We start from the raw sequence: 21,473 nt of genomic DNA on the forward strand, positions 1-21,473 counted from the left end.
CCCAACCCTCCCTCCCTTTCAAACCAAAAACAGGGTTGAGGTTATTTTGACAGATTTTTAAATATATTCTTGAATAAACCCCCCCCTTTTTTTTAAAGTAGGCTCCATGCCCAACGTGGGGCTTGAACTCAGGACCCTGAGATTTGGGGAGGACATTACCAGCTCTACCAACTGAGCCAGCCAAGCATCCCTTGAATAAACCTTTTTCATGTAATAACTGTTTCAATTATTAATACATAGCATGGTCTTCTAGAAAACTCAGACTGTAAAAGAGTTACGGTGAGAAGTAGGTCGGCCTGCCCATTCCCTCCGCCAAGGTGTCTTCTGTTACCAGTTTCTCATGTGTCCTTCCGGAGCCATCCTGTGCATAAACACTCGTCCCTTTTGTTGTTTGTTTGTTTTTACATTTATTTATTTTTGAGAGACAGAGACCGCGTGAGCAGGGGAGGGGCAGAGAGAGAGGGAGACACAGAATCCGAAGCAGGCTCCAGGCTCCGAGCTGTCGGCACAGAGCCCGACGCGGGGCTCGATCTCACGAACCGTGAGATCCTGACCTGAGCCGAAGTCGGACGCTTAACCGACTGAGCCACCCAGGCGCCCCAACCCTCGTCTCTTTTGAGGACACGCATGACGAGCCACCTCATCAGTCAGGATGGGTTGCATCCTGCTGCAGCCAGCATGGCCGCAAAGTCCTGTGGTTTCTCTCCCATGCCCTGCCTGTCTGCCATGTGCTGGGGCCCCCGCTCCCTGGCCGCTCGAGGCTTTAGGAGCGAGTGTGGCTGTCAGCAGGGGCACGAGGATGAGGAGGCCACCAGAGGTCTCAGTGGCCATTGAGACTGCAGCCCATTACCTGGACCAACTTGTAGGGCTCACCTGAGCAGAGGTGGGGAGTGGGAGCCTCCACACGCCAGGGGAGGAGGGGCGACTGGATGCGCGCACTCGTGTGGGGGTGTGATTCGAGTACATTCTACCTTGCTGACCCTGACCTGCTCTGCGAGCTGCTTCCAATCAACCATATTTCTTGCACGTTGGTCTCTACTGTGTACTGTTTGTCTCAGTTTAGCCACAGGTTGGCGTTTCCCTGGGGCGGTGGCCTGTGATGACATCCCTTATTGACGGTCATTGAGGTGGTTCGGTGATCTGTTGCCATGACAACGAGGTAGTGGCTCCTGGGGACTGCTGAGCTTGCCTCTCACGTCCTACTGATTTCTGGTCAGTCCCACCTCTTGTACCAGCCCCTAAACCTGGGAGGGTCTGGGTCAACTCCCCACTTTCCCCCAACCACTGTGGCATCCCCTAAAATATAGAGGTGGGCACGTGACTCCACCTGCACCCATGACAGCAGAGAAAATATTTACTAACCACTTCCAGATAGAACTTCCGGAAGCACCCTTTCTCTCTCCCACTGGCCCTGTGGGAAGAAACACCAGCCCAGGCAGTTGTTGGGACTATCCTGTGACCACAAGGTAGAAAGCCATCCCAGCGTGAAACTGACACTGCAGAAAATGGAGCAGAGATGAACAGAGGGGTTGGCGTATTTGTGACATTGTCTGGGCTGCTGGATCCAGCCTTGCCTGAAGCTCTCAACTGCCTCTCAACTTCCGGCAAGATGAGTCGCGTTATCCTGTTTATTGAAGACAGAGTTGAGCTTCTTGGCACTCTCTGAAGCAAGTCTGTTACGTGCCTCTTTGTGTTCACGCACTAGTGTGGCTGTGGGTTTCCAGGAACGAAATTGCTAGGTAGGGATCAAGGGATACGTTAACTGATGCTGCCAGTGCCCATTCCTAAGTCCAGCAGTCACGGCTGCCACCAACTGCTTTTGGCTGTAAGCCGCTGCCACCCAGTCTGGGGGCTTCCCCGTAGGAGCATGACTCAACACCCCAGGAGCAGCCCTCGGCCAATGATTGTGGACAGCCCTTCACCACTGGGGTGGGTTCACTCGGGTCAGATCTAACCGTCCCCCCAGGTCCCCAGCAGGACCAAGCCCGGGTTGCCCACTTAGTCACCTGTTCATTGGCACCCCCACAGGGCTCCTCCCTCCCCTTTCATTTCTCCATCCCCAGGGAGTCTCCCTGGGGTGACCTCCCAGGTAAACCATGGGCCCTGAGTCCTCGTGACAGGGTCATCTTTTGGGGAAATCTATCCAGAGATGAACAGAAATGCCAGATACTCCTGCAAGGAGATGGTAGCCATTTATATCACATACCCTCACTGTCTTGAGTTTCCTGTGGCGCCTTAACAAAGTACCCCAGACCGGGGGGCTTAAAAACCCAAATGTATTCTCTTACAGTTCTGGAGACCAGAAGTCCAAAATCAACGTGTCAGCGGGTTTGATTCCTTCCGAGGGCATGAGGGAAGGATGTGTCCAGGCCTTTTCTTGGCTGCCGGCTGTCTTCCTATCGTCTTCCCTCTGTGCTTTTCTGTATCTAAATTTCGTTGTAATAGAAAAAAAAAAAAGCAAATTTCCTCTTCTCAGGACCCACCTTCATGGCCTCGTTTTAACGTAATCGTCTCTTTAAAGCCCTGGTATCCAAATCCGGCCCCACTCTGAGGTCCTAGAGGTTAGGACTTCTGTGAATTTGGGGAGGATGTCATTCAGCGCCTATCCTCACCAAGGCCAGTCACCCGCCTTGCAGATCCTCACTATTCTGACGGGGGAAGCAGCAGGACATCCAGGGCGTGGGTGGTGGCCAGGCGGTGACAGGGGAAGAGACAGCAAGGTCAGGAGGAGGCCTGAGGACTGGACAAGGTGGAGGTCCCAGGGACCCGGACAAGAGTGGTTCCAAGGTGCATCTTGGGTCCTGCTTCCAGTTTGTTTTGTGCCTTTTCTTTCCGCTGTTTTTCTCCTTTGCTCGTTTCTCTGGAGTCATTGAAAAGTTTGACTTGCCATTGGGTTTTCCTTTTTCTTTTTCTTTTAAATCTTTTCTTCAGCCGGTTTAGAAATGACACATTGCGTTTCTTGTAACGTAGGGCTGCTGGGCCGGGGCATTGCGGACTTCCGGGGTGGGGCCGTCCTGGGCACCTCAGGTTGTTGAGCAGCGTCCTTGGCCTCTGCCCACCAGATGCAGTAGTGTCCCTGTCCCCTCTCAATCATGACAGCCAAAAATGTCTCCAGAAAAAAATGCCTCCAGACATTGACTAGTAACCCTTTGGGGCAGAATCATCCCTCCTGTGAGAAGGCCTGAGGTGTGGTGACTACCACTGACATGGCAGTTAACAAGGTAATACTTCCCCTCCTGAAAACACAGGGTCCTGACCACCCCCTTCTATCTTCCCTATTTTTCTCTGTGGCTCCCTTGTTTCTCTCAGTCTTTTTTTTTTTTTTTTTTTTTAATTGTGAAATGTGTCCCCAAGAGTCTGTAAGACCGCTGTGGTCTAACGCACAGCAGTGAGAGCCTGTGACCGTCATGGGTTCTTCCTGCCTTGGCTGTCCCGTGTGCGCCTCGTGCCGGTCACTCTCTTGCTTTTCTTCAGGTGTTTTCAACTTCCTGTGTGTCCCTAAACCACGTGGTGTTGAGCTCTGAGAGCAGAGAGCACGCAGAGCCCTGGCTGAGCAAGGGAAGGGCCAGGTGGCCAGAGGCACCACCGCCGGGGTCTGTGCCAGTGGGCTCAGGGCACCGGTTTCGGGGGCTCCCGGGGTGTCGGCCATAGTGCGGGACCAGCAGAACGAGGAGGCCACGCTCCATCATCTCGGAGTCCTGGGCCAGTAGGTGTGGCCTGTTCTGTCCTGGCTGGGACTTCATTCTGGAACTTCCCGGACACGTGCCTAGGGATGGGGTTCTCGTCCCGCAGCACCTGGAACCGTGGGGTCCTGGGGAGTTCCCATTGCCTGGCTCCATCAGCGTCTCCCTCTGCTCGGATGTCTCTTTCCAGAACTCTCTTTGGAAGATTCTTCTGGGTCAGTCCTCTGATTTCCTTTGTCCCCTCCCTTGTTTTCCATTATCTTTTATCTTTCTGTTCCTCCTGCAAGATCTCTACTTCATCCGCCACCTCCATTTCCCTCCCTTCTCTTCCTCTGTATCCACTCCCTGCTCCCTGCCGCTTCCGCCCTCTCCTCCCTCTTGCCCACCCCCAGCCCTGACTGCCTTTCTTCCTTCTCCAGCCCGTCTTCCTCTTCTCCCCTGACTTGTCGCCTCCAGACCCATTGGAACTGGAAGTTTTACAACACTTGCGTCTCTTCTCCCCACCTTTCCTCCTCTCTTCACTTCCTGCTCCCAGGCCTTTGCTCTGGGTCGCCCTTCGCTCAGCAAGGAGGCTCATCCCCCAGAAGCCCCCACAGGTACCCAGGTGGCCTGAGCCACACCAACACGCAGAGAGCCGCCTCCCAAACCACTCCAATCCTCTTTGTAAAAGCAGTCTGCTCTTTTATTCAGAAGAATGAACCCCCACTTCTGCCTCAAATGGGGGAGGGGGGCGTGCCATCTGGGAACAACGGCCCTGGGATCCTCGGCCAGTGGGCCCAGGGCAACAGTTTTGAGGCAGAAACCTGGGATCCAAGGGGGCCACAGCTCAGGCACTGCGGTGAAGTGGACCCGCACAGCAGGCGCTGCGGGGACTCCCAGGCCCGCCTTGCACCTGAGGACACTGAGGCACACACGGAGGAGGCGGCCGGGAACCGCTAGCTCGGCCCGGACCTCGGGGCCCCAGGAGCGTCTTCTGCGGGCGGCTAGGAGCCCGCCAGGTACCGGTGGAAGTACAGGCCGAAGAGGCTGGAGAGCAGTTGGCAGGCGGCGGTCCACCAGATGAGGAAGGTGAGGACGCCGCGGAGGAAGAGGGGCGTGAGCAGGCTGCCCAGGGCCCCTGCGATCCGGGCCGCCGTCTGCTGGGCCTCATCCTCCTCGGGGCCCACCAGGCGATCGTGGGCTGAGGACGGGGGAGGGGACAGCATGGGAACCGGGCCCAGGCCCCAGGAGTAGCCGCCTGTGAAGGTGAAGGCACAGGCGGGGTTTGACCGCTGGGACCCCCACCCATCGCCACCATCCCAAACTCTGACTCCTGGCCCCTACCCCGACTTCGGGCCCCTCCTCCCCTCTCCGCGTCTCCAGGCCCTCGGGGCTCCACCCCCACCCTACCCCCACCCTACCCCCACGTACCACCAGGTCGGGTCTCCGGCTCCACCTCCTCCACCTGGCTCAGCTCTAACACCAGCGGCGGCCCTCCCCGCCCCGCCCCGCCCCGCCCGCCCTGGCCCCGCCCCGGCCCCGCCCGCGCCAGGCTCCGCCCCCGCCCCGGCCCCGGCCCCGCCCAGGCCCCTTCTCACCCAGCGTCTTGAGCAGCAGCGTGCAGTTGAAAGTGAGGATGAGGGGCGTCAGGTACTGCAGGCTCACCACTGTCACGTAGCAGTAGACCCGCACCACCTAGTGGGCAGGTAGCAGTGGCTACGGGGCGGGGGGAGGTGGCAGGGGGCAGCCTTCTGGGCTTCGGGTGACCCTACGCCCCAGGGATCGGGATCCTGCCCTGAGCCCCGTGTTCCCTCCCAACCTCGGGAGGCCGTACCCGCCTCTGGATCTCACGGGCCTCTATGCGGCCGGCCTCCCGCCGCAGCTGCTCCACGCGGGCCTTGGCCAGGCACAGGTAGGCCTGCAGGTGGGGCCGGGTCACGGCCAGCCTTAGCAGGCACAACGCCACCAGCACCCAGAGGCGCAGTGAGTCGAAGGCTGAGTCCGACAGCCTGTGGGGAGGGGAATGAGGGGGTTGGGAGGCCGCCCCTGCCCCGGGATTTTCCCCCAGGACCCAAGGCTCTTCCCTGAGCCTCAGAGACTGGGGTACACAGAGGGGCCCCCAGCTGCCTTCCCTCCCAACCCCACCAGATTCGCACAGGGAGAAGGTCATCTCCCCAGCAGGTGCCTGGTGCAGGAAGTCCCGTGCAATGGGCTTGGTCCAGAGCCCCAGGATGATCAGAGGGGACAGGAAGCTCATCTGCAGAAGGAACCTATGGGGCAAGGGCGCAGAGGAGTGAGTCCTGGGCACCCACCATCCCCCTAGCCCCTCCTTTAGATTCCCAACCGCCCTCCCATCTGGCACTCCGCATAACTGCAGCATGGGCCGGTCTTCCGACATGGTCAGCGCATCCAGGTGTGTCTGGGCCAGCCGCAGGCCTGGAAAGGTGAGGAAGGCCCCCAGCATGGATCCCACGAATGCCAGCCCCATGCGGATAGCCAGCTTGGCCAGAGGGAGCCTGAGGAGAAGAGGAGGGTCAGGAGGCTCTGAAGCCTGTCAGTACCCCACCTGCAGGTCACAGCCTGCCCTTGCCCCACCTCACTTCCCAGGACTCACGCCCAGTCCCAGCCCTGCATCTTCAGAAGTGGCTCCAAGTTCTGGGTCATACTGGCGAGGCCTGGGGAAGACAAGGAGAGGGCAGTGTCTAATAACCGCTGGAGCCTCAGAGTGTGCTTCTACTCCCCAGAGAGGAACGAACCAGTGGGAGCCAGGCCCGGTGCCAGGCAAAAGGACTATTTTGTGCTCTGGATATGGGCGATTTTTTTTTTCAACGAATAGGAAGCTGTACCAGGCAGACACCCTTGATTGGACTAGGGGAGATGGGGGTGGGGTAGACTACTGAGTCTGAGCTTCCTGGATTATACCAGGAATCCAGAGGGGCATGAAGGACTCCCATAGGAGAAAACCAAAGTTTTGGAAAGAATCCTCAATGCAGGCCCTTGGATTTTCCACAGAGTAAAAGCAAATAAAAATGAGCTCACAACCAAAATCATCAAACACACCAGGGAATAAATCACGATAAAGGAGAGTCAGCAGAAAGAAAAAAAGAAAAAAGAAAGAAGGAAAGACAAGTTTATACCCTGCAGACTACAGAAATTTTGTAGGTGTTATCATGTGTAAAACGATTGAGGAAAATAAAAGTTGGAGTCACAGAAAGGTGACACGAGGCTACCTCAGATGACCAGGTATATTTGCAAAGGAACCAATTAAGCTCACCCAAAGGGAAAATACAATTATTGGAATGATAGGTTGTTAAATGGCATATTCAAATCAGCCAAAGGAGGAATGAATGAATTGGATCCGAAGATCACTCAGATTCCAACTCAGAAAGATAAAAAGGTAGGAAATATGAAGGGAGATTAAGAGCATAGAAATTGCAGCATCAGTCAAAAAGGAGGCCAAGAGAGAGAAATGAAGAGAGAATGGAGGAGGAGAGATCTTGGAAAAGAATGACTGAAAAGTCTGCAGAATGAATGACACACACAAAGTATATCAAACTGGATAAATACAATGAAATCCATACCTAGACACTGTAGTGAAACTGGAATACCAAAAACAAAGAGATCGCAAAGCAGCCAGGGATTTAAGACAGATCACCTATAGAGGAAAGACAATTAGATTGGCAGCCAATGTCGACAGCAATCACAGAAAAAGAACAAATAGAAAGTGAAAAGGCAAGATGGCAGAAACAATGTCAAATATGTCAGTAATCATAATAAATGTAAGCAGGTTAAACTTTAAAGTTAAATGACACAGACTGTCAGACTTGATTGAAAATACCCAGCTATATGTTTTTAAAAAATTTTTTTTAATGTTTATTTGTTTTTGAGAGACAGAGTGTGAGTGGGGGAGGGGCAGAGAGAGAGAGAGAGTGAGAAAGACACAGAATCTGAAGAGGCTCCAGGCTCTGAGCTGTCAGCACAAAGCCCGATGCGGGGGCTCTAACTCACAAGCCATGAGATCATGACCTGAGCCGAAGTCAGACGCTTAATGGACTGAGCCACCCGGGCGCCCCGCGGCTCTATGTTTTTTAAAGGAGACATACCTCGACATAAGGTTCCTGTAAGGTTGAAAGAAAAGGGATGTTAAAAAGTCATGACAAATACTACTCAAAAGAAAGGTGGTATTGTGTATTTGAGAGTTGCTAAGGGAGTAGATCATCACAAGAACAAAAAAAGTTATAACTGTATGGTGATGAATGTTAACCAGATTAATCCTAGGGATCATTTTGTCATGTATACAAATATTAAATCTTGATGTTGTATACCTGAAACTAACAATGTTATATGTCAATTATATGTCAACTAAAGAAAAGAAAGCTGGAAAGGCTACATTTTTGCCACACAAACTACAGTAAGACAGAATGTATTATTAGAATCAGAATACATCCTAATAAAATGGTTGATTCACCAGGAATATGTAGCAATTCTAAACTTGTAAACACCTTGTCAGTTAGCCACAAAACATATAAAGAAAACACTGATGGGGCGCCTGGGTGGCTCAGTCAGTTAAGCGGCCGACTTCGGCTCAGGTCATGATCTCGCGGTCTGTGAGTTCTAGCCCCGCATTGGGCTCTATGCTGGCAGCTCGGAGCCTGGAGCCTGCTTCAGATTCTGTGTCTCCCTCTCTCTCTGCCCCTCCCCCGTTCACACTCTGTCTCTCTCTACCTTTAAAAAATGAACAAATGTTTAAAAAATTGTAAAAATGTAAAAAATGTAAAAAAAATGTAAAAAAAAAAACCAAAAACACTGACAGAATAATCTGGAGAAATTGAGGGCTCCACCATCTCCAAGGGAGATTAACCCTTTAATGACTGACCAAAAGTTAGGAAGGAAGGAGATTTGAATTTATTGGGTAGAGTCAGGGAATAAATATACTTCAAAAAGTCACTAAAACTGATCATATTCTAAGGCTATGATGCAAGTCTTAACAAATTTTAAAGGATTTACTTCAAGTAGACCATCTTCCGTAAGCATACCGCAATTAAGCTAGAAAAAAATTTTTTAACAACTTAAAGTTCCACATTCAAGGGGCACCTCCTAGCTCAGTCCATGGAGCTTGCAACTCTTGAGTTCCAGGTTGTGAATTCGAGCCCCATGCTGGATGGAGAGATTACTTAAAAAAACATAAAATCTTAAAAAAAAAATAAAGTTCCACGTTCGAAGTTTCTTAAAAAGGTTAAAAAAGAAATCACAATGGAAACTTTAAAATACCCAGAACTGCCTGACGATGAAAATTACAAGTCAAAACTCATGGGGTGGACAAAAGTGGGACTTAGTAAAATATTGACAGCCGTATATGTGATAAATGCTAGAAATAGAAGAAGCTAAAAATTAATGATGTAAGTAGCCAACTAAGAAATTGGAAACAAGAGAAAAGCCTACCAGAGGAGTGCTATATAATACAAAAGCCAGAGGTCGTAGCCACACAAAAGGGAAAAGTTGGACAAGATGAAAGAAAACCACAAGAACCCACAATTCACTAAAAATACAATTGTACGGCAAGGTTGTCCCATGGAAAACACTCAGTTTGATCCCTATCTCATAACACAGTAGTGAACTACCAGGTGTTTAAGGGTTTATGTGAAAGGTAAAACTTGAAGTATATACGTATATAGTATTTGGGAGAGGGAGCGCACAAGTGCAAGTGGGAGAGAGGGGCACTGGGAGGGAGAGAGAGAGACAGAGAGAGAGAGAGAGAGAGAATCTTAAGCAGGCTCCACACTTAGCTCAAAGCCCGACCCAAGGCTCGATCCCACGATGCTGGGATCACGACCTGAGCCGAAATCAAGAGAAGGATGCTCAACTGACCGAGCTACGCAGGCACCCCCAAAACGTGAAATGTTGTGTTGGAAAATATAAAAGTCTTTCTGATTGTAGGGAAAGGAAGGAAATTTCTTCAAGACAAAAATCAGCTAAAATAATGAATTGCTTGCTGTCCATCAAAAGACACCAGAGGTGAAGGTTACAGCTGTATTCAATGGCTCAGCCCAAAAAAGTGTGGTGTGTGTGCGTGTGGAGAAAAGATAACGCAAACATGGCCAAAGGAAGCTAGGTCAAGGGCGTATGGAGTGTCATTAGAGGATTCTTTGAACCGTTCTGTAGGTTTGAAATTTTTCAAAATACGGCATTTGGGGACAATTTTTTTCAAGAGGAAAACACACCACAAAGAAAGTGAAAAGCTGCACCACAAATTAGAGGATACAGTTCTCCCCCGCCCACACCCACATTTTAACTTCTTTAAAATTGGGATACATAGGACCATTGATGGCATATAATACTTTAAGTAACAGTGTTTTTTATCTTCTTTCAGCAGTTCATGAAATAATGGTGTGTCAGATTTGATAGGAGGAAGTATGTGCAACACATGTAACGAAGGTTCAGTTTCCAGAATATATAAAGAAACTCTGAAAACCAACAAGAAAAAAAAAATAAAGATATATAGCCCAAGAAAAGCTTCATAACATTGGATTTGACAATGATGTCTTGGATATGATACCAAAGGTACACACAACAAAAAAAAAAGTAGATAATTTGGACTCATGAGAATTAAACGTTTTTGTACATCAAAAGATACGACTGGGGTGCCTGGGTGCCTCAGTCAGTTAAGCGTCAACTCTTGATTTCGGCTCAGGTCATAATCTCAGAGTTCATGGGTTTGAGCCGTGGGTCGGGCTCCACACTGACGGTGTGGAGCCTGCTTCGGATTCTCTTTCTCCCTCTCTCTCTGCCTTTCCCATGCTCTCTCTCTCTGTCTCTCTCTCTCAAAATGGATAGATAAACTTAAACACACACACACACGCACACACACACACACACACACACAATCGAGTGAAAAGGCAACCCACATCACTGGAGAAAATATTTGCAAATCATACGTATGATAAGGGATTCATATCCCGAATATAGAATATAGAGAGAGAACTCTGAAAACTGATCACCAAAAAAATAGGTTCAAACAAAAGGCAAAGCGGGGGACAGGGTGGTGCCTGGCTGGCTCAGTTGGTAGAGAGTACAACTCTTGATCTCAAGCTTGTGAGTTCAAGTCTCATGTTGGATGTAGAGATAACTTAAAAATAAACTCTTTTGGGGTGCCTGGGTGGCTTAGTTGGTTGAGCATCCGACTCGATCTTGGCTCAGGTCATGATCTCACGGTTCGTGAGATTGAGCCCCACAACAGGATTCGCTCTCTCCCTCTCTGCCCCTCCACTGCTTGCACTCTTGCTCTCTCAAAATAAATAAAATAAACTTTAAAAAATTAACATAGAATTACCATATAATCCAGCAATTCCACCTCTGGTCTATACCCAAAAGAATAAAAACCAGGGTGGCACAAAAACAGACACTAAGATCCATGGAACAGACTAGAGAACCCAGAAATGGACCCACAAATATATGGCCAACTAATCTTTGACAAAGCAGAAAAGAATAGCCAATGGAAAAAGACAGTCTCCTCAGCAAGTGGTGCTGGGAGAATTGGACAGCGACACGCAGAACAATGAACCTGGACCACTTTCTTACACCAGACACAAAAATAAATTCAAAATGGATGAAAGACCTCAATGGAAGATAGGAAGCCATCAAAATCCTCGAGGAGAAAGCAGGCAAAAACCTCTTTGATCTTGGCTGCAGCAACTTCTTACTCAACACATCTCCGGAGGCAAGGGAAACAAAAGCAAAAATGAACTACTGGGACCTTAACAAAAGAAAAAGCTTCTGCACAGCAAAAGAAACAATCAACAAAACTAAAAGGCAACTGACAGAATGGGAGAAGGTATTTGCAAATAAAATATCAGATAAAAGGTTAGGATCCAAAATCTATAAAGAACTTATCAAACTCAACACCTAAAAAACAAATAATGCAGTGAAGAAATGGGCAAAAGACATGAATAGACACTTCTCCAAAGAAGACATCCAGATGGCCAACCGACACATGAAAAGATGCTCAACATCACTCATCATCAGGGAAAGACAGATCAAAACCACAATGAGATACCACCTTACACCTGGCAGAATAGCTAACAACTCAGGCAACAACAGATGTGGGCGAGGATGCGGAGAAAGAGGATCTCTCTTGCACTGCTGGTGGAAATGCAAACTGGTGTGGCCACTCTGGAAAAGAGTATGGAGGATCCTCAAAAAATTAAAAATTGAACTACCCTACAACCCAGCAATTGCACTACTAGGCATTTATCCAAGGGATATGGGTATGCTGTTTCAAAGGGGCACATGCACCCCAGTGTTTATAGCAGCACTATCAACAACAGCCAAAGTATGGAAAGAGCCCAAATGTCCATCGATGGATGAATGGATAAAGAAGATGTGGTATATCTATACAATGGAGTATTACTCGGCAACCAAAAAGAATGAAATCTTGCCATTTGCACCTATGTGGATGGAACCGGAGGGTATTATGCTAGGCGAAATCAGTCAATCAGAGAAAGACAAATATCGTATGACTTCACTCATATGAGGACTTTAAGACACAGAACAGATGAACACAAGGGAAGGGAAGAAAAAATAATATAAAAACAGGGAGGGGGACAGAACAGAAGAGACTCTTAAATAGGGAGAACAAACAGAGGGTTACGGGAGGGGTTGTGGGAGGGGGGAGGGGCTAAATGGGGAAGGGGCATTAAGGAATCTACTCATGAAATCGTTGTTGCACTATATGCTAACTAACTTGGATGTAAATTTAGAAAAAATAAAAATAATTAAAAAAAAAAGAAGAAAACCCAGGGTTTTGAAGAGATGGTTGTATACCCATGTTCAGAGCAACACTGTTCACAATAGCTAAAACATAAGGCAACATAAATGTCCATCGATACATGAATGGATGAGCAAAATGGGGTATATTCATGCGATGGAATATTATTGAGCCTTAAAAAGGAAGGAGATTTGGACATTGGTTACAACATGGATGAACTTTAAGGACATTACACTGAGTGAAATAAGCCAGCCACTAAAAGACAGATGCTGCACGATTCCCCTCATATAAAGCACCAAGAGTGGTCAGATTCATAGAGACAGAAAGTAGGATGGAAGGAGCCCAGGGCTGGGGCTGGGGGATGGAGAGTCAGTGTTTAATGGGGACAGAGTTTCAGATTCGCAAGGCGAAAAGGCAGGAAATGGATGGTGATGATGTTCGCACAATAATGTGAATGTACTTAATGCCACTGAAGTGTATGCTTAAAAATGGTTAAAAGGGTAACTTTTAGGGGCGCCTGGGTGGCTCAGTCAGTTGGGCGTCTGACTTCGGCTCAGGTCATGATCTCACAGAGTGTGAGTTCAAACCCCGCGTTGGGCTCTGTGCTGACAGCCTAGAGCCTGGAGCCTGCTTCAGATTCTGTGTCTCCATCTCTCTCTGCCCCTCCCAGGCTCTCTCTCTCTCTCTCTGCCCCCCAAAATAAAATTTTTAAAAATACTAAAAAAAATTTTTTTTTAAAGAATATTCCCCATAGCGACTGTGAAAAGCTAAAATCTGGAAACCACCTAAATGTCCATCAACAGGAGAAAGGAAAAGTAAAGATAAGTGGTCTCATGAGAGAACATCATTCATCCGTGAGAAGAGATGAACTAAAGCCACCCAGACCAACGTGGCCTAGTTTTGTAAACAATACCACCGAAGACAGAAAAGTACCAGCGGGCAGACTGCACACTCAAAACTGTATGATGAATTCTTCAGGGACAGAAGCATGAGTGATGAAACTTTGTTTGTTTGTTTTTTAAGGCAAAGGAATGATAAACACAAAGTTTGAGAGACTGGTTGGGGCTGTGAGTAGGGGAGGAAGGTTGGTGGGATTGGGAAGCAGCACCAGAATCACGCAGGAACGTTGGGAATGTTCTAGTATTCATTTGAGAGGTGAGCTCATTACATTGTTATTTTGCTTTGTAATTTACATATACATATTCATCGATGTGTGCGTGTTTATATATATAAAACAGTATATAATTTTAAAAATCAAAAAGCAGGGAGAATTGGTGGAGATGAAGCTCAAGGAGCAGGCAGAGAGGTGTGCGGACCATGGTGAGTATTTTGATCTTTATCCAAAGACACTAGAGTCTGGTATTAGGCAGAGAGGTGATGTGATCCAAATTCTATTTTTAAAAGATCATCCAAAGAGTAAGTCAAAAGAAAAATGAGCAACTAAGAAAAAATATTTGCAACTACTCTCAAACACAAAGGCTACTGTCTTTAATATACAAAGAGCTCCTACAAATCAATAAGAGAGCCAACAACCCAGTAGAAAACTGGGCAAAAGAACAGAACTTTTCTGGAAGGAAGATAGAAATGACTCTTCAACATATGAAAAGGTACTCAACCTCGCTTATATTCTCATCCATCAGGTTACCCAAGACAAAAAAAGTCTGAGGAAACACACTGGAGAGAATTTAAGGAAACAGGAACTTCATTCATCTTTTCCTAAATGGTAAGTTGCAACATTATCGAAATTACAAATGCACTTTCTCGCACAGGGCCACATGCGTAAGGCTATTCCCATATAACACTGTTTTATAACGCAATGTTGTATAACATTGTTTAATAGTGAGAGACTTAGATGTCTGTAAGTAGCAGACTGGTTAAATAATCACGGGACATCCATTAAATGAAATACTATGTGGGTACTACCAAAAAAACCGCACCGTATGTAGCATCAAGGGACAAACTCCAAATTGATGTTTTTAAGGGGAAAGGGCGGCGTAGGAGCCATAAACTCTACCACTTCATGGGAGCAAAGGAAAGCGGCCCCCCAGGTTTCCTCTCGGAAGGAGAGGCAGTGTGGGTGATTTTTCCTCGATACGTATCCTCTTGGACTTTATGAATTTCGTGCCATTTACCCATTTCCTTCACCAGATTAAATTCGACTAGGTAGATATTAAATCACAATGGCTGCCAGGGAGAGGACAGATGAGGGGAACAGAAGTGCCCTGTGGAGAAAGACAGCTGCAGGCACCCATCAGAGACAGTGAGACAGGATATCCTCTTGCCCCCAAAGCCCCGGGGGGTGCCCAGGGTAGCCAGCATCCATAGAGACACTCAGGCCCAAGAAGTCCCCTCCTTCACCTATTCCGTGCCGCTTAAACCCCACCCTCACCAACTTCCGGGAGGGAGTGATGGGCGTGGGGACCCCATGCCCCGAAGACTGCACATACCTGGCTCCAGGCCCAGCTCGAGAGTCTCCTCCCGCACCACCTGCACCAGCATGGCCAGGAGCAGGAAGAGGAAGGCAAAGGTGAGGCACACAGAGCGTTCACCCCCCTCCTCTGCGCTGAAATACAACCGGGTCACTGTCAGGAACATCTTGCTGGGGGCAGGGCTAAGGAAGCCGTGAGCAGCTCTAGTGCCCCCTCCCCCACTCCCAGCCGGTGATCCCCCAGCTCTAGAACCCGAACACCACAGTTGGGGTTTGGAGTCTCGGGGGGCAAGGCAGTGACCGAGGAGGAGAGTAAGTAAGGTGCTGGACAAGCCCAGGACACAAGGTCCGGTGCTGCTCATGCCTGTGTCAGCTGGGTTGGGGTGTATGGGTGGAAGGCAGGCCTGGGCCTCCAGCTCGGCCTCATCACACTACCTGTGGCCATTTCTGACTAAAATGGCCAGCAAGTCTGTCTCTTTAGGAGGTCTGGCCTCCTGGCTGCATTCACAGCAGGTGAATTTTCCCTTTCCTCTGAGAAGCCATCAGAGATCCAAGGGCTGTATCTCCAATCTGCTCTGAAAGAGACCCATGGGGCTTTCCAGAACCCGTGTGGGCTTCAAGATGGACTTCTCTTCTTCCCATGCCCATTCCACAAGGGCATTTTGTCAGACTTGGGTCCTCGGTGTCACAGGTTTGCCTCTGTTCTCTGGGCACTTTCATTAAAAAACAAAACAAAACAACATAGCAGAGGAGCATCTCTTTTCCTGCCCCTGCGTCTGCTCTGGTGAGTTGCTTTGGCCAAGACAAGGGACAGGGATGGGGGTGGGGGCTCAGGAGGCCTGCGGCACCCCTTCTCCCTCGCTGGTGTTTCTGCTACCCCCAGGAAGCTTGGCTTAGCCTGCCGGAAGGTGGGACCCCTTTGGCACAGAGATGAGGTGGCCCAGCTGAGCCCAGCCCAGGAGGAGAGCAAAAAAAATAGTGACTGCTTTATACGACCCAGTCCTGGGAAGTTTTGTGGCAGGGCGGCCCATGACAGACCAATTGGGGGCAGGGGAAAACGGGGGGGGGGGGAAGGAAAGCTCAAGTCCAGCTCCCACCTGCCTCCCTCCTCCCTGAGCGACTGGGGCGCCTGAGGAAGGATACATGGAGAAGGCGACGGTGAGCAAGCACCAGAACACGGCGATGTTGGTCTCCTTGGCCGGGCCCAGCGCATAGTAGTAGGCCTCTGTGAAGACATACACGCCACCCGAGTACACCGCGAAGTCCACGAACCACTGGTACTCCAGGAAGAAGCGTAGGACTGCGGGGAGCGCGCAGCTCAGCCCTCCGCCCTGCGCGGGACAGTCCCCTCACCACTCCCGCCAGGGTGTGGACTCAGGTTGGGGAGTTGGGGACTCAGCTGGACTGTTACCAAGGGCATCAACCGCTGTGAGGGGGCAGGTCTCCAGCTGGAAAGGGGCGTCTCGGGGCACAGACAAGGGCTTCTCTTCACTATAGCCATTGGCCCACCTGGGTGGGGGGAGCCATAAAGGGGGAGAATCAAAGCAGGATCCTCTGCTCTCTCCTCCCCAGTCAGCCATGGCGGCCCACCCCACACCATCCCGGGAGGCTGCCCGGTGCCAGGCTCAGAGCACAGGAGGAGCTGGCTTGGGAGTCACCTTCCCCCCAGGCCTCCGTCTCTACACACCAGGGCGAGGACACCACCCGCCCCCTGCTCACAGGGCTGGTCCAGAGCAAACTTCCAATAAGCATTAGACAACCAAATGGATGACAGTGATAGCTTCTCAGCCTGGGGTGTCCCCTACTCTCCTCGATGCCCAGAGCTGCACCTGGAAGGAGAGCCGCTCACCTAAGGCTGGGGGCTCACTCACCGCTCCTTCCTGCCTCTGGGCTTAGGCTTTCCCTCCAGGGCCCGAAGCTCTTCCTCAGAAGGGTGCTTGTATCGGAAGAGACTGAGAGCAAAGACCGGAAGTCAGGAAAACTCGGGCACAGAGGGATCAAGGCAGTGAATCCTCAAACCCGGGACTGGAGTCAGGAGGAGAGCTGGACCCAAAATACACGGGGACAGGATGGGCAGGGGCCATGCAAGGTCAGGAGAAGGCCCGGGACGTGGGCTGGGAGGTTTGCTGGGGGGGAGGGAGCGTAGTGAGAAGCTCTGGGGAAACGGCAGGGTGGCGGGGTTGGGGGGGGGGTCCTGGACACCCCTGAAATCTGCTGACAATCTCTTCTGGCAGAGAAGGCATGTGCGTTGTCGGGGAGAAAAAGTTCACAGTTTACACCCGATCTCAGAGTGTCCGAGATCCAAACAGGGACAAAAAGCATTGCAGGAAACAGATCTCCAGCGAGAGCAGTGTGGAAGAAGGGGTTGGACTGTGGCAAGGCAGGAGTGGGGGGAAGCAGCTACTCTTCCACGTGTGGAGATGTGGTCTCATGGGTGTGGACATCTGTCAAAACGGACCCTACTGTGTGCTTCAGACATTTGCAGTTTATTGTACGTCAAGCACAACTCAAGAATGTTGTTTTAAAAAAACCAGAAACACTGCAGGACGTGAGGCGGGTGGAGGTGGGTGGGTGGGGCACAGGGGGCGGGGCCCGGTGGGGCTCCTCCCACCACCTGGGCGGGGCGGGGCTGTGGCTCACCTGCCATTGCAGAGCAGCCAGCGTGCGAAGGAGCAGTGCGGTGCCAGCCTATGCATGAGGGTGGCGGTGAGCAGGGTCACCACCAGCTGCACTCCCAGGACCGCCTGGGGGGAGGGGACATGAAGGGCAGTGCCTGCCAGAAGGTCACAAGCTCACTCCCTCAGAACTCAGGCTATTTATAGAGACTGGGGCCAGGTTGGGGAGGGTGCGCCCCCCAGACTCCAGCTGCACATTGGAGGGCCCGCAGTGGGCTCAGACTCAACCCTGGGAGCTCCTGCTGTGTGTGGATCCCCCCACTCCCTAACACCACCACCTAGCTGGCCTGCAAGGCGGTGGAGAGCACATGCTTGAGTAGAGACTGGGGTTCCCTTCTGGCCTCTGCTGTGGGTTTTTCAGATATTCGTCTCCCTGAGGCCTCGGTTTCCGCATCTGGAAATGGGATGCTGCCTATTTTGTTTCATGTGCTGTGAAGACCACCTTCCGGACCTACAGCGAGCCTGGCACAGCCGGGAAAGAGGTTCGTCTCCCACACATCCTAGTTCACCGTGGCAGTTCTGTCCCCGTCTTTCCCACCTTAAATTATCCTGGTGATTCCATCGCCCTCTCCTTCTCCCTCCCTTTGTAATCAACCTCTTTGGAAAGCCTATTTCCTGGCCACTACCAGTTTCAGGACAAAGACTGTACATTTGAGTGGGATGACTTTTTCAATTAGGAATTTCTCATCAAGGTCTACATAACAAACCTTCTAACAATTCATAACACGTTTTCAGCTATTAATTTGTAAAACGTTTTAGAAGAAACGCTTTTGGTAATCAGTCTGATGCTGGGTTTTCCTGCTTGAATGCAGTAAATACCAATTTGGTATCAGTAATTATGTAATTATATAAAATTATGTGCTCAGGAGAGCTGTCGACTAGTGTTATCCTATGATAATTAACAACAAAAGTGAACTAAAGATTACTTTAATATTAAAATTAATATTTTAGATTTTATAATATTAAATTTTAATTTTAACATTAAAGTAATTAATATTAAAATTAATTATGAAAATTACCCATTAACCAGGCAAAAACATGCTAACTTTAATAGGAAAAGCTCTAGTGTGATGGGTAACGGGACAGCACAGGAATTCAGAATGACTGCTGAGAAATCCATCATTAAAATAACTAACAGGGTATTTTCTCTATGCCTATAACTTGTTTTTTTATTCTATTTTATTTTTTAATTTGAGAGAGAGAGAGAGGGCAAGCAGGGGAGAAGGGCAGAGGGAGAGTGAGAATTTCAAGCAGGCTCCACGCTTAGTGGAGCCCAATTGGGGGAGGGCGGGGATCGATCCCATAACCCTGGGATTATGACCTGAGCTGAAATCAAGAGTAGGTTGCTAAACTGACTTAGCCACCCAGGCACCCCTCTAGGCCTGTAACTTGTAAACTGAAACCAGAAACATTTGCTCAGTAATAAGGTCAGGTCTCTAAATCACACTAATCTCCTATTCTCACTGCTCACCCTCCCTAACTAACCCCCAAGTGCCGACTGGCTAGCGGTCACAAAAGACCCTGTGCACGGTCAGGGTCAGGAGGCTCCCTTCCAAGCCCAGTGAGGAGGGCCCGCCCCTCCTCCTAGGATCCTCTTCCGCCCCTCCCTGCGCCCAGAACCTCCCATCCACGCCTCCTCAGACATCAGATCCTGGGGCTCCCCTGCCGACTTTTCTCTTCCCTCTGCGGCCTCTACTTTGGTACTCGACCCCCTGTTAGGCTTTTAACCACGTACCGCTCAGCACGACCCAGCAGAGCAGCACCTCTAGCCTGGACCTCTCTGTGGAGCTCGCAGATCACCTCGGGAGGCCCCAGTACCCGCGCATCACTGCCGCGGACACAGCACTCTGCTCTTCCAGGCGACCCAGGACGTCAGTGAACATCCAACTCCTATTCGCAGCCCGCAAGGCCTGGCGGGCCCAGCTCAAGACACCCTGCCTCACTGCCTGTAACTGCCCGGTTCTCTCAGCAGCCCTCCCAGCGTCCAACCACTGAGGTCTCAGAGGCCCTCCCAGACCTCCGGGCTTTCCACTGCAGACCCCATCACCCTCTGATACCTCCCAGGGAGGGGACTCATTGTTCTAACTTCGGTTCCAGCACCTAGGACAGGCCGAGCGGAAGGAAGGAGGAGAGAGTAAGAGGGAGGGAAGAAGGAGAAAGGGAAGGGAAAGAGAGGCAGGCATCCCTCCACCTGAGGCTCCCGAGGTCGATCCAGGGATGTTTCTCAAGGCCCGCCCCCCAGCAGCCTCCGGTCTTGGGGTTTTGGCTCTGCTGATCTCCAAAGATATCTGGAGCCTCCCATCAGCCTATGTCCCTCTCCTGCCCAAAGCCTTTCCCTGGATCTACAATCCGAGAATACAAGAATCCTACTACCTGCTAACACCAATGAGACTTTCCTCCATCCTGTTCCTGAGAACCCCTCCGCTCACCTCCCACAGCTTCCTGCACCTGGGCCTGGAACCACGTCCACTTTTCACGTTCAGGCGCACCTCCAACCCCCCCTGGTTGGGGATTCTCCCAGGCAGGGTCGGGTCATGCTCCAGGGCCCCTCCTTCTGCCGGTCTGAACACCTAGGTGTTGGGAGTTTCCGCTCTCGCCCCGCATCAGCCTAACCCACAAGTGGCCAGGCTAAATTTTAAGGATAAAGTCAATAGGTTGGACCCAGAGCCACGTGAGACCCGAAGGTTCCAACTGTGCTGTCTCCAACTCTGAGACCCTGCCTCGCCCTGCGGCCACCCAGATACCTTCGACTTGGCTCCTCCTCCCAGGGCTCTCCCTGGCCCTTCCACACACCCCAACACACGCAGCGGCCCCCATGTTTCTGCAGGACCCACGTCGCCAGCGTGGGCTCCAGGAGGACCCCAGACCTCCCTAGCGAGGATCCGTACGTTCTCGGCTCCCCAGTCCCCTTCGCAGGCCTGCGACCCTCCACATGATTCCAGGCCCCTGGAGGGTCCCCGGAGATCTTCCAGAATTCCCGAACGCTGAGGGGCCTCCAGTCCCACCGGCAGAACCCTCAACCCCCACATAGGTCTGGCAGCGAGACTCTGAACCCAGAGAGGGACACAAGGCCCTCAGCGCAACCCAGAGTCCCTCAGAGCTCCCAGTCCCCACAAAGAGATCCCCGTCCTCTCGGTGTCTCCCTGGACCCCGTCAGAGGGTCTCCCACCCCTCAGGGCGCCCCATGCAGCGAGCAGCCGGCTCACCATGTCGCCCGCGGGAGCGCGGTCCGCTGACCTGCGGCTCTGAGCACCTCGAGGGAATCCAACCAATCAGGATCCGACTCCGTTCTGACAAACAGCCCGAAAGACCAATCGTCAGGCTTGGAGCTGGAGCAAACCAAGAGGGAAAGGGGGTCGCTCGCGTTGCATGCCGGAAGTTGTAGTTTGAGGACGCTCGGTAAGCTCAGATTCGGTCGAGTCAGGACTGTCTCTGGGACCTTGTGTGGTGGCTGTCCTCTCTGAGATTCAGTCTTCTAGCGTCTGGACCTATCTCTCAGGTCGGAGGCAAATACATTAATTTATCCACGCACTGCCTCCCGCTGGAGAGTTCTGAGTGTGGAACTCCCCTGATCTAGAAAAATCGATGGCTCCCAATGACTAGATTCCCAAGTGTCCAGACTGAATTCGTACACTTCTACTGACTTCAATCGGCTGCCAACACTATTGTACACACTATGGTACAGCTTGCCACTGGCCATGCTGCCATTTCATACCTCCAGGTCCCTGTAAATTTTATCACTCATCTCGGAATATCTCCTTTCTCAATCTTTTTCATTTGGCAAAGCCTTATTCATTTCTATTAGCCAGGACTCTGATTGTGACACACACACACACACACACACACACACACACACACTCCAACTCAAATGAGCTCCAGCAAATAATAATAATAATAATAATAATAATAATTAAAAAGGAAAATTTTTTATAACAACAACAAAA

At 50.7% G+C, this 21,473-nt stretch overlaps 1 protein-coding gene across 2 annotated transcripts; it reads right to left on the reverse strand.

Moving 5' to 3' along the window:
- Positions 1-4,347: 4,347 nt before the first annotated feature.
- TMEM161A (transmembrane protein 161A) lies at positions 4,348-20,772 on the reverse strand. 2 transcript variants are annotated; one of them, XM_047096444.1, is made up of 12 exons: positions 20,736-20,772; positions 17,495-17,598; positions 16,726-16,806; positions 16,266-16,363; positions 15,998-16,154; positions 14,874-15,025; positions 6,277-6,337; positions 6,035-6,178; positions 5,819-5,932; positions 5,497-5,671; positions 5,261-5,357; positions 4,348-4,920 (listed from the first exon to the last, which is right to left on the reverse strand). In XM_047096444.1, the coding sequence occupies exons 1-12, from the start codon at positions 20,736-20,738 to the stop codon at positions 4,667-4,669; spliced, it is 1,440 nt and encodes a 479-aa protein (XP_046952400.1). In that variant the 5' UTR covers positions 20,739-20,772; the 3' UTR covers positions 4,348-4,666. The 2 variants fall into 2 exon arrangements, with proteins under 2 accessions (XP_046952400.1, XP_046952399.1); XM_047096443.1 differs by having other exon boundaries at positions 5,497-5,932.
- Between the last annotated feature and the right edge of the window lie 701 nt (positions 20,773-21,473).

Source organism: Lynx rufus, unplaced genomic scaffold, assembly GCF_022079265.1.
Source record: "Lynx rufus isolate CCGP_SWC_20201006 ecotype Redwood Valley unplaced genomic scaffold, mLynRuf1.p SCAF_4, whole genome shotgun sequence".
NCBI lineage: Eukaryota > Metazoa > Chordata > Mammalia > Carnivora > Felidae > Lynx > Lynx rufus.

Excerpts from the sequence above, each read along its gene's own strand:
- TMEM161A (XM_047096443.1), bottom strand. Across the intron at positions 16,364-16,725 it reads CCCAGAGGCAGGAAGGAGCG|GTGGGCCAATGGCTATAGTG; the intron begins GTGAGTGAGCCC and ends CCCCCCACCCAG. Across the intron at positions 6,338-14,873 it reads CGAGCTGGGCCTGGAGCCAG|GCCTCGCCAGTATGACCCAG; the intron begins GTATGTGCAGTC and ends TGTCTTCCCCAG.